At 22.0% G+C, this 12,668-nt stretch overlaps 3 protein-coding genes, 1 long non-coding RNA gene and 1 other non-coding gene across 9 annotated transcripts; 1 reads left to right on the forward strand and 4 right to left on the reverse strand.

The window, feature by feature from the left end:
* Positions 1-7: 7 nt before the first annotated feature.
* Positions 8-3,125, reverse strand: LOC108003131 (uncharacterized). Of its 3 annotated transcripts, XM_062084250.1 has the most exons (5): positions 2,900-3,040; positions 2,292-2,457; positions 1,301-2,222; positions 448-1,233; positions 8-327 (listed from the first exon to the last, which is right to left on the reverse strand). In XM_062084250.1, exons 2-5 carry the CDS (start codon positions 2,409-2,411, stop codon positions 167-169), a joined length of 1,989 nt encoding a protein of 662 aa, XP_061940234.1. In that variant the 5' UTR covers positions 2,412-2,457; positions 2,900-3,040; the 3' UTR covers positions 8-166. The 3 variants fall into 3 exon arrangements, with proteins under 3 accessions (XP_061940234.1, XP_016920729.1, XP_061940233.1); XM_017065240.3 differs by having other exon boundaries at positions 8-1,233; positions 2,985-3,125; XM_062084249.1 differs by having other exon boundaries at positions 8-1,233.
* Positions 2,810-5,503, reverse strand: LOC108003129 (LIRP-like). 3 transcript variants are annotated; one of them, XM_017065234.3, is made up of 3 exons: positions 4,603-5,503; positions 3,969-4,185; positions 2,810-3,767 (listed from the first exon to the last, which is right to left on the reverse strand). In XM_017065234.3, the coding sequence occupies exons 2-3, from the start codon at positions 4,183-4,185 to the stop codon at positions 3,592-3,594; spliced, it is 393 nt and encodes a 130-aa protein (XP_016920723.1). In that variant the 5' UTR covers positions 4,603-5,503; the 3' UTR covers positions 2,810-3,591. The 3 variants fall into 3 exon arrangements, with proteins under 3 accessions (XP_016920723.1, XP_016920722.1, XP_016920721.1); XM_017065233.3 differs by having other exon boundaries at positions 4,535-5,502; XM_017065232.3 differs by having other exon boundaries at positions 4,384-5,498.
* On the forward strand, positions 4,129-6,933 carry LOC133667238 (uncharacterized). Its single transcript, XR_009832546.1, has 2 exons — positions 4,129-4,269; positions 6,248-6,933. It is a non-coding gene; the product is annotated as an uncharacterized LOC133667238 (long non-coding RNA).
* Positions 6,600-11,761, reverse strand: LOC108003128 (large ribosomal subunit protein uL3). Its single transcript, XM_017065231.3, has 8 exons — positions 11,203-11,761; positions 10,657-10,849; positions 8,751-8,919; positions 8,351-8,486; positions 8,090-8,276; positions 7,610-7,812; positions 7,046-7,201; positions 6,600-6,865 (listed from the first exon to the last, which is right to left on the reverse strand). The coding sequence occupies exons 1-8, from the start codon at positions 11,203-11,205 to the stop codon at positions 6,668-6,670; spliced, it is 1,245 nt and encodes a 414-aa protein (XP_016920720.2). The 5' UTR covers positions 11,206-11,761; the 3' UTR covers positions 6,600-6,667.
* On the reverse strand, positions 10,924-11,000 carry LOC114578173 (small nucleolar RNA U43). The gene has a single exon (XR_003698887.1). It is a non-coding gene; the product is annotated as a small nucleolar RNA U43 (small nucleolar RNA).
* Positions 11,762-12,668: the final 907 nt, after the last annotated feature.

The raw sequence follows: 12,668 nt of genomic DNA on the forward strand, positions 1-12,668 counted from the left end.
TATGATCTTTTTTGGCATATATCATTTTTATTATTTATATTATTTTTATTCTTAAAAATACATTATTTAATAATAAATAAATACATAAGATTATGATAAGAAATATACACATATTTTACATATTATATTGATTACATCATTTATTAAAAGATATTTTAAATTTGGATTAAGATTCCTCAGCAACTGTTTCCATTTCTTGATCTTCTAAGATATAATTATGTAATCTAGACAAACTTTTTTCCTTTGGAATATAATATTTGGAATTCAACATTCGGTTTTCTTCAAGTGCAGGTACATCACAAAAAGGACATCTCGTTTCTTTAAATTCTTGATCCAAACATGGATGAAAAATTAAACCACATATTGGACATGTTTTATATGGCACCACAGTTATTTGTAAAAGAGTAATAGCACATCTAGGTAATATATGACCTTGTGAACACTTACTAATTTTCCAGGAAAAATTTTCATTTATCATTTCACCACACAGATTGCAAGTCTCAATATTATTTAAATTGAATTGAGATATTTTTTTTAAAACATCTCTAATACGCTTGGAAAGTGGAGTTACTTTCTCATTTTCTTCTCCAGCCAAATATACTTCTAAATACATTTTTAATAAATTCATGGAAACTTTTTGGTGTTCTATCAAAGAAGATTTACTTTCAAGATGTATAAGATAATTGCATGCAGTATGAATAAAAATTAAAGGTTGAGCTTCTGATATTTCTCCAGCAATATTATTCATTCCTTGAATGATTTTCCTCTTTTCACAAATTTCCGTTATCACAGATGTCCACATTACTATTCGTAACTCGTGCAAAGATAAAAATTCCAAATTAGATGGAACTTTTGGTAATATTAATGATAGATCTGACGCTTTTGTTGCTTTTATTCTAATTGCTTCTAAACAATCCCACAATTGCTCAAATTTTTCATGCTTACTTTGATTCAAAATAAATAATGGATTCCAATTTTTATTCTTTAAACAAAACATATATATTTTGGTTGGTTCCTTTATTACTAAATGATCATATATAGTGCTGGGACTAGTTATATTTATAAAAATCACGGAACTTGGAGAATGTGCAAGACCTAGACATCGAACATGAACTTGTGATAATTTATTATTTACTTTTGTTTTCAATAACTGATTTTCTTTTATATCAATTGCAAACATAGAACCATTTTCTGTTGTGATGAGTGCACAGTTTGTACTTATACAAATCATTCCTAGAAATAATTCTTTTATATAATATTATATTTTTTATATATTATATAATAAAAAATTTTTATTTACCTGAAATCATAAAACCTTCTAATTGTAAATGTTGCATACTTCTTAATGTACCATTTTTTTCAAAGCATAATAAAAATAGATAATATCCTTTTGCAATAAGAACATTTACATTTAAATCATTTTGAGGAAATATTTTTATAGCACTAATAGAAATACGATCAGTGTAATCATAATATTTTTCAATGAACATTAATTCAAAATTTCCATCATGTTCTTCAATATTAAGTCCATAAATACGTCCATCAAAATATCCAATAATAATTAAATGTTTCTTTGTATTAATTGTAATCCAATTTAAAACATTCATTTTTACAGATTCATTTAATCTTATTATTCCTACAATTTTAGGATTAAGTATTTCATTATAATCAAATATCTTTAGGATTTTATAAATAATTATATCTCCATTAAGATATGCAACAACAAAATACGCAAAATCTGCAAAAAATTTGCTCCAAGTGAAACAAGAAGCTTGTAATGCTTTCATATAGATTTTGAATGTTTCAAATGAAGCTGAGTTATTTTTATTTTCTTCTAATTCTTCATTTATTTTTTGTTCTAAAATATTATAACGTAGAGAAGATAAATCATATACAGGATACCAATCTCTACAGATTTTACACGCAATTATAACAGCACCTGCTGAAGTTAAAATAGCAATAAGACACTTGCTTGGATGTATTAAGTCTTTTGGTGACCATGCTAAATCAATTATTTTTGGTACCATTTCTTTTACATTAGATAATTTTGGAGTCATACTTTCCTCAATTATAAATGAATAAAGTTCTTCACGATGCATATTCCAAATTTTGGATTCTATTTTGTTAGATACAATTTCTGTTGGAAATGTTGAAGGTGTATAAATAAAAGATCTAGAGAATTTTATAGTTGAAGAAGGAGATATTGGAGAAGGTATCAATTCCTACATAAAATAATAATTAAATTTATTATTATTTTAGATATACCATTAACTTCATTAAATTAAACTTACGAATATGTGAATTCCTTTTTCAGTGAGAATAGATATGTTATTATCCATAGACCATTGAACTGCAAATTTAGATATTACTGGTGGAAAAATTGTAAGGCTATAAATTTCTTCTATTTCCATTATTTGCTAAATACTTATACAAGTTAAAATTCACAAAATCTTTCATCTGTAAAAATATTAAATTTAATATAAAAAATTTTTGTGCATGATATAATTAATATAATTTTATGTTAATATATATTTAATATGTAATTAAAAATCTTAAAAGTATATTAAAACTTAATAAATTATATTTTTATTTTTAATATATATACAATTATAAAATTATATGCAGAAATTTAATTTTTACTACTTTTACCTAATTTTATTTATATATATATATAAATATATATTATATTTTTATATATATATAAATATATATATATATATATAAAAAATATATATATAACCTAATTACAATATATAGATGAAACATATAATTAAAATTCAATTTTTTATTAAATTAAAATTCATAATCATTCGTTTTTTATATTTTTTATTTTTTGATAAGTACAGTAAATTATTTATGCATATATATAGTATAAAATTAAATTTTCACAAAAACTAACCTATTGATAGATATTTTTTAAATGTACATCTTTAAAAAAGATATAAATTGCTAAATTATATATATATATGTGCGTGTGTAAATACCTTCAATGAATAATATTGAATTTGTCTTACATAATATATGGTTAAGTACAAATGAGATCATACTTTACAATAAATTTTAACTGTCTCGTCAGTTAAACCATGCAGTTGAAGCTGACAATTATTATGAATTATGAAACTTTCATCATGTGCTTCTTAATAAAAAATATTATCACACTAATTAAAATCTCTTATAATTAATAATATGCATAATATATGCATATAGATAATATATACATATATAATATATATTTAAATTATATATATTAAATTCATTTTCACATATTTTCCGATTTCTTATAACAAAGTAATTTGATATAAATTTATACATATTTCATATTGTAAAATAAGATTTAACAATTAAAAATAGATTTAATTTTTTTATAATATGGAATTAAATAAATTATCAATTTACAATAATAATTTTAAAAGAAACAAAATAGAACATTTACAAAATATTCGTAATTTTGATTTTACTGAATTGTTACATTGAATGAAAAATAAAATTATTGAAAATATATCATAAATTGTTAAAAATTATATAATCAGTAAATAGGAAAAAATAATATTTTCTTAAATTTATGTTTAAAATTTTAAAAAAATTCTCTCATTAACGGGCACCGCAATAGGAGCGCAACTCCTCTGTTGTGCAAGATTTTAGACAACATTCTTCATGAATTCCTTTAGAGTTTCTTCGAAATCGTATCATTTTTTTCGCATTTTTAATAGATTTATAAGGATATAGATCGTAACCATAAAATGCCATATAATCATCCATCTCCATTTCTGGAAAAAAATTGATTTCTTAAAATGAGATCAAATAAATAAGAAGAATGTGATATTGAATTGAAAATATTTAAATTCTTATAAGTTTCCTCCATTTTGTATCAGTCAATAATACCAACTATAATTCTAGTACTTTTTTTTTATTTTTTTTTAATAAATAATTTTTTGAATATTTTTATCAATATATTGATATCTACTTACCTTGGTTACTTTTTTTAAATCGAGAATTATAAACACTACCGCACATTATTTGTAATGTACTTGACAAAGTTCGACCACAATATTGGTGCATTTCTGTCACTGTCTGTCCCTTTTGGCCATACTGAAACACATCCGATCGTACTACTTCTGCTACTGGCACTAGAATCACTACTACAGGTACTAAATTTACGAACACGTATAATCGATTTGCAAACATCTAAAAGCAAAGCAATTTTTAAAAAATTTTTTACATTTAGTAAAATTCGAAGAGTACACGATAGGAATAAAGAAATATATAAAGGTAGATAATATGTTTTCATTATTCTTATTAACAATGTATAAGAAAAAATTACTAATCATATTACATTATAATAGTATTAATATAGTATAGTATAATACTATTAATATAACATACAGTATTATCATAATAAGATTAATATGATATTCAAATATTAATAAATCAAAAATGTCAAAGAATTGCGACATTTATCCGTATAAAGTAATGTTAATAGAATCTTTCAATGTATAGACGTTAATAAATTAAATTTAAAAGTGAACACTTATACGGGTAGACTCGAAATTCAACTATCTTGGTGGATCCTCAAGAGTGTCTATTTAAATCGCTTTTATTAACTTTTATCACAACTTATCAAGAATGATGCCCCATGCTGCTGTCGCGTACCAGTCGCCGAGTAACGACCTATTTTTAGATATCATTCGTGTAAATATAAATCTCGTACTATAAATCTTTTCATGTTGAAGTCCTAGAATAAAAGTTTCTTAAATATTCTATGAATTTTGATATTCTATTTTTTTTTACACATGTTTTAAAATTATGAAGAATATTTTTTTCATTTCTTTCGTTTTTTCTTAATTCTTTCAATTCTTTATTTTTTTCTTCATTTTTATCAAAATTTATTTAATTTATATAGTATTAGTAAATAGAAAAAGAAATTAAAATGATATACAATTCTTACAATAATTAATATTATAATAATACATGGTAATAATACATTTTAATAGAAATGTATAAATAAAGATCTATAGAAAATGACAGTTTTTATGATATAATATTACTAAGAAATGATTTATGATAATGAGGAAATATTTATAATATATTATACTGATATAATTTCTTTCAGTAACTAAATATTATATTACTAAATATTTAACTATTATTTTTTAAAAATATAAAATTTTAAAAAATATAAAGAAAAAAAATATAAAATAAAATTAATTTATTATATATGATAAGATAAAAATCGATATATTATTATATTTATAAATATATAAATGTATATATAAATATTACATATTGAGATATATTTCCTTTAAAGTAAAAATATATAATTGGAGCATTGTATTTGTATATAAATGAGATTAGTCATTTTATTGTAAAGTAACAGATAAACCAATGAGTTGTTTACGAAAGATTATAGCAGGTTTGCGCTGTGTACACATTCTGTAAATAAATATTTATTCTTGTGTATTCCTTATTTAACATGAAAATGCTTCGCACGATATAGATATATGAAACATCACGGAAATTATATTGATATCAAAAATAAGATTCGAAAAATCACAATTCGAAAATTACAATATATATATATATATATATATATATATATATATATATATATATATATATGCACATTTATTAGAGATAGGAACATATGAAAATGTTGAAGTTTAATGAGAATTTTTATTAGAATCGGGATCGAATTCCCAAAAAAATATCTTAAAATTCAAAAATATTGGAAATCTAAATATTTTGAAATTATATTTACAAAATTAAATTTTAATAAAAAAAATTTTAAATTGTTGATAGATATATTATAACTTTATAAAAAAGAAATCATATATATATATAATTTGTTTGAATTCATTTTCAAAAATGAAGTTTTTATTTTGATATTTATGAATTGAATTTTCTCAAAGAAAATTATTTGTATAAATATTAGACAAAGAAAAGATGATTTTTGTTTTACAAAGTATGCAAAGTTTATAAAACAGTTTATAGAATTTATAAAATTTTTTATATTGGTTTTATATATATGATTATATTTATTATATATTTGATTATTTTTAAATTCTATTTTTTATAATTTTATAATAATTCTTAAGAATTTTAAAATATTTTTAGTCAATATAATTCGATTTATTTTGAGTATCAAGTTTTCGACATTTTCGTGTTCTTGCACGCCTTTAATATTTATATTATCATAGCTACGATAAAATAAATTTACTATTCACTATATTTTTGCTTCGTATTTATTCAGTTTCAATAGGGACAAGAAGTATTTATATTACTTACCCATCATATGCGACATGATTAATAAAATAAAATAAGACAACACTAATTTTAATTAAATCTGTGATTAAATGTAGCAACAATCAATTATTACTGACATAAGAATTACGTATCCTAAATAAGGTACAGAATATATATGACATTTTATGGAACTTCGCTTAAATCATATATATACAGATCGCAGCTTCAGATAATTATTATAAAGCAAAGATAAAATTATTTATGTGATGCCACATGTGAATAAAATAATGATAGAAGTTTTTATTTTCAAAATAATTTATAAATATTTATAAAATATATTTATAAAAGAAATTAAAAAGTTATGTAAGTTTTACATATAATTTTTTATTATTCATTTTATACATATTTTAATATGTATATGTTTTTATTAAGCATTTGCGGTCGGTGCTGAAGTAGTGGCTTGTGCCTGTTGTTCCTCACGCATACGATCTTTTTTAAGTTGACCCATAAATGAAGTTTTATCAGCAGCAGTTTGAAAGCGACCATGTCCAAATTTGGAACTTGTATCGATAAATTTAAGATTGATCTTCTCCAGTGCCGATCGTTTGGTGTGAACCAATAAGGACTGTAAAAATAGATGATTAGACTATAATTATATAAAAATAATATAAAATATATATAATTCTAATTATACATCAGTCCTATCATTAAATATCATTTTAATTTCATAAAAATTATTTGGCTCTTTATTATTCATCATAAATTTAATAAAAAAGTCATTCAAAATGATAATCATAATTCTTACCTTACGTAATGTAATTACACGTTTTTTCGGACCCATACAGCAACCTTTGATCATAATGAAGTCGTTATTCACTTCACCATAATGAGGAAAACCTCCCATAGGAGTTATAGTTTTCTCGGTAAGATCGTATTCTGTAGAAGCATTATTCTTTACGATCTAAAAAATATTGAAAAAAAATTTTCATAAAAATTTAGAAAATTTTTTTATAATAAACAAATAAATTAATATTTAATGTGTCACTTGTTTTGGAGATCTAAAGCATAATGAATGTTTTAGGTACTATGGACAAGTTGTTTATATATGCCTCTTATGATGTAATTTTCATAGAAGAAAAATAACATAGGGAAGAGGCAATTATTTTCTATAGAAGACAAAATAAATGCTCATTGAATTTTAAACAAAATTCTTACATAATAATTACTTATATAACAATAATTACCATTGGCCTGCCATTTAATGTTTGTTCGATATTTTAAAATAAAATTGTTAATTGTTTTACAAGAACAATCGAATAATTATAATTAATTAATTAACAAATTAGAATTTTATATGCAAATACCTTACCTTGCCATCTTTAGTATGAATTCCTTGTCCAATTCTATAAATTTTTTTATTCATTTCTGTACGATGATGATATCCCTTTTGACCAGCACGTGCAACAGTAAAAGATACACGACTAGGATGCCATGCTCCAATACAAGCAACTTTTCTCAGACCTTTATGTGTTTTGCGTGGCAATTTTTTTGTATGCCAACGTGACGTAACACCTATATAAATCGAATGTATTAATAATAGGCTTTATAAAATATAGATATACGCGCGCAAGCGCGCGCGCACACACATACACACATATGCACGCATATATACACAACAATAGAAATTTAGAATTTTATTATTAAGGACTTCAGTAGGAAGGCAGCATGAAATATCTTCAAAATGATCAGATAATCTATATCATGCTTTGTCATCATTTAGTCCAATTTCTTTTTATAATTTATTTTAAAAATATATTTTATATTAAAAGAAAAAAGCTATTAAATATACCTTTATATCCTTTTCCTTTTGTGACACCGATTACATCTATCATTTCATCTGGAGCAAAAACATTACTGACAGGTACTGGTTTTTCTAAATGTTCACGAGCCCATTGAACTTTCTGCTCAATAGTTCCACCATTTAATTGAATTTCCATTATATGGGCTTTCTTTTGACGTTGTCTTAATAATTTCATCTAGGATAAACTTTATATAAATAAAAATTTTATTTTAAAAAAAATTAGATAAATTAAATTTGTAATAGAATTACCTGCGTATGAGCGATAATTCGTACAACTTTACAATATTTAACGATTTTTTTAAAATCGTTTTCTATAGATTTACGACCAAGATCATCTTGCCATTTTTTGGAAGCTTTTGTAAATGCCTTCTTTTTGCTTTTGTACCTGTAGAAAAGGAACCGTAATGGCTGCTTTTTGTTTTCAATTTATAAATACCTGTTTATCTGCAACGTGTTAGTCTCATCATAACGAGCGGAGACTATACACATTTTGAATCAGCCTTTTAAAAGAATTATTTCTTTAAGGCAATATTCAAATATATGCTCTCATCAAATTGAGCGGAGAGCTGATTCAAAATTCATTAAAATATATTTTACATTTCTATATTATAAATACATAAAAAAATATATTAATAGCAATTTTTTTTACCAGTTTTTATAAAATCTTCTTCGACAATCTTCAGATAAATGTTCTGCCCACACTGTAGTAAGGGCACGTAAACCATGTGGAGTTTCAATATAACCAACTACACCAACTACAATCATAGGTGGTGTTTCTAAAATGGTAACTGCTTCTACAATTTCTTTCTTATTCACCTCTAAATAAATAAAGAAAAAAATATATGTAAAAAAATACAAAACTATAAAAAAAACATCAAGAAAAGTCAGTATAGTAATACAATATAATATAGAAATATTTTCTATTTATGTATAGAATTATGCCAGACATGGTTTGTCTCAATGATCATCACCCAATGGATTTCAAAGAGATTATGGAATATGTCGTGCCTCTTTGCTCTCAATATTCAGAAAGCAGAGTTATTTTTCGACATTGCGGTTTAGACTATACTGCACAATATCAAACAGCTCTTGTACCGCAATCAAAGTAAATTAACACATTTATGTGTTTATTAAACTTTGATCATCATGTCGTATTTATATAATGTTCTAAAAATATTGGAACATCTATAAACTGGAAATTCCTGACATAATTTCAAGCAATATTTTCTTTTGATTTATAACTTTGTTAACGAGTTATTAACAAAAAATACAGTCCAATTAAAATGCATAGTCTAACTATGCTGCAACAGTAGTGTTGACTATATACTATAAAGAGCTCTAACAAATCCAAATTAAGTTGTTTGGAAAATAATTTCGTTTTTTCATACATTTTATCATGAAAAAAAACAAAATTATTTTCCGAACAAACTAATATATCTTGATATATTGTTTGTATTTGTTCGTGTTTGGTCGACATAATTAATACTATTATTGATTAGACTATGCACTTTGTAATTGACCAATGTTTTTTGTTCTATTTTTAATAATTCATTAATAAAGTAAAATTTTTACAAAGGAAAATGTTGTTTGAAATTGCTTTAGGAATCTGCAGTTTACAGATGTTTCAAAATTTTTGGAAAACCCTATTATAGTCATCAATATCTAAACCTTTATAAATTTCTAAAAAAAATACTTTAATTTAAAAATAAATATTATATAATATTTCTTTGCTTCTTAAAACATACAATAATAATAATATGATTTTTTGATCAATTGATAATTTTATCAAATTGATAATAATAACAATTTACATAATTCTGAATAAACATATATGAGAATTGAATTCTAGATTAAAAATCATATGAATGGATTATCTTTGATTAGCAATTCAATTATTAAGTCATTCAAAAAATTACATTATCTGAATAATTAATCTTCTTTAATATAGAATGTACATACTTTTATTGAAATAAAATTTTACACAAATCATTTTTTCAAAAATATGATGATTTTTGAAGACTACATATATGATCATATAATAGTTTTGTATTAATATCCTATATTTACATTCTCAATAATCAATAATTTTATATATCAATGATGATACACTAATAATATAATTAAGATATCATTAACAAATTAGAAATATCTAGAATTTTTATTTTTTTTATAAATAAAAAATAAATTAAGTTATTACTATCGTAAAAATATTATCAATAATAAATTAAATTGGAAAATTATATTATAATCTACTACAGTTTCTGTTAATATTATCTTCACAAATTATATAGAATATATAAAAAAACTCAGTAAAATATTATTGATTCGTAATTGTTAACATCTCTAATAACTTTGAATAAAAAAAAAAATACGAATTTCAATAATTTTCATCTAATATCTTATATTATCGATATTTATTATTACAATATCAATGGTCGCAATTCTAATATAGAATTATTTATAATTTAATAAAATTTTTCATAAGTTGTATAATTCTATTTTTATATTTAAAAGAATAAAAATTACTAATTCGTATTAAAAAAAATGTTACTTACTTGATCCTGGACGATCAGCTTCCCTGACTACGTGAGTCATACCGGCTTTATAACCGATAAAAGCCGTTAAATGTACAGGTTTGCTTGGATCATCTTTAGGAAAAGCTTTTACTTTACCACGATGCCGTTGAGATCTTTTTTTGGGATAAAATCCCATAGATCCATGACGTGGTGCACTAAACTTTCTGTGCGACTATAAAAACCATATTTCATATTAATTGAATAATATATATAAATAATTAAAAAAAAAGAATACGATTAATTAGAAATATCAGACCGCCCTAGAATTTATCCTCATGTTTATTCAGTTTTAAAACCATAAACATTAAAAATGTTATCATCATAAAAAATGCGATAAAAATGAAACACGTGTTTCTTATATATAAAATTATTCTTATATATAAATTTATGTAATCTATAAAATATTTTGACTAATTCTTTATTAATTGAAAAAAATATATTACTATCGTTTAACAATAATATATAAATAATATATTTTTAATAGTTAAAATAACGTTTAATAAGAACAATATCACACATACTCACCATATTACTTATAACGATGAAAATGGAAGACTCACTTCCCGAATCTTCCTTTTATACTTTTAGACAAATATGTTTTACCAATATTTTCATTACAAAAGTAACTAGATTTAAAAATATCAAATTAATATATTTAAATATCATTTTTTTTTATATTTTATATTTTTATTTATATTTTTTTTATAAAGTAATATATTTATAAGCAATATATATGATAATAAATAAATATGAAGATTTAGTTACAATTTTATTATATAAATATCATGTCTCCTTTTAGTGTAAAATATATAAATTATATAACTGAAGCAATAAATATATCAATTTAATAATATTTATAAAAATTTTAATTATAAAAATATTTATAAAAATGAATATAAATATTTTTATTAGCTTTAAGGAAATATTTATTTTTGTTATTATAAAATGAAACTTTATTGAGATATAGAATTATTTTAAATAAAATTTATAAAAAATAATAAATACAAGACACCAATTAAATTTTTTTAAAATAATATAATTAATTTAACTGAATTTTTTTATAAAACTACACATGTTGATATTCAATATGTTATGTATTTATTAAGGAAAAGATTATTTATTATTTAACAATTCATGAATAGGTTGGTAAGCATGAAATGCTAATCATTCTACTTGACAAAATGCGCGAAAATCAAACAATCTATTATAAATTATAATTTAACTTGTGAGATGCCAATTGTTTAATGTTTACAAAACTGCAAAAATTTCTTTTATTTTCTCTATTTTTTTTTCTAAGTCTAGGATCCTTCTTTTTTATTTTTGTAATCCAATAATAGATTAAGATTTTGTCTATGTGAAGAATAGTTTTTTTTATCAATTCTCTTTCATTTTTTGGAAATAGAAATATCTTGCTATTGTGAAATAAAATGCATATGTACAAAGAAAAATATGTATATAAAATTGGGTTGAAAAAAATCAAAAAATACTTAACGAAATTTATAAAAAATTTCAAAATATAACTTATTCATTATTACAATATAAGTTAATTAACTTTATTAAATTTCTAATTTATTACAAAGATAAATTCCGAGATTTCAATAAACAATTTCTTCTTGAATGAATTTCTTCTTCTTAAATTTTAAATTCTTTCCTATACGTCTAGATAATATCATCTATATTGCTTATTCAAAAAGATATATAATATATTTTATTAATATATTATTTGTTTATATTATTTATTTATTTATAAACATAAACAATTTCGTTCTTTTCAATTTGAATTCGTGTATTAATATAACTTAAAACTGAATTCTCTATTGTTCTCTTCTGATAGTATAAAAATATTGCATTTAAATTTATCCAAACATAATTTATTATAAAATTTACATATCTTATATTTTTTTCATTAAATTTTTAAAATTATTGTTTGAATTGAATTTATTAAAATTTATTTATTTGAACAAAATTTGAATAAAATTAATTAATTATTT

The sequence above is a fragment of the Apis cerana genome, linkage group LG14 (assembly GCF_029169275.1).
Source record: "Apis cerana isolate GH-2021 linkage group LG14, AcerK_1.0, whole genome shotgun sequence".
In the NCBI taxonomy this organism is placed as follows: domain Eukaryota; kingdom Metazoa; phylum Arthropoda; class Insecta; order Hymenoptera; family Apidae; genus Apis; species Apis cerana.

Excerpts from the sequence above, each read along its gene's own strand:
- LOC108003128 (XM_017065231.3), bottom strand. Across the intron at positions 8,920-10,656 it reads AGCTGATCGTCCAGGATCAA|AGGTGAATAAGAAAGAAATT; the intron begins GTAAGTAACATT and ends TTATTTATTTAG. Across the intron at positions 7,202-7,609 it reads TTCATACTAAAGATGGCAAG|ATCGTAAAGAATAATGCTTC; the intron begins GTAAGGTATTTG and ends AATATTTTTTAG.
- LOC108003131 (XM_017065240.3), bottom strand. The coding sequence starts at position 2,411 with ATGGAAATAGAAGAAATTTATAGCCTTACAATTTTTCCACCAGTAATA. Across the intron at positions 2,223-2,291 it reads AAAAAGGAATTCACATATTC|GAATTGATACCTTCTCCAAT; the intron begins GTAAGTTTAATT and ends TATTTTATGTAG. Across the intron at positions 1,234-1,300 it reads AGAAGGTTTTATGATTTCAG|GAATGATTTGTATAAGTACA; the intron begins GTAAATAAAAAT and ends AATTATTTCTAG.
- LOC108003129 (XM_017065234.3), bottom strand. The coding sequence starts at position 4,185 with ATGTTTGCAAATCGATTATACGTGTTCGTAAATTTAGTACCTGTAGTA. Across the intron at positions 3,768-3,968 it reads ATTTAAAAAAAGTAACCAAG|AAATGGAGATGGATGATTAT; the intron begins GTAAGTAGATAT and ends ATTTTTTTCCAG.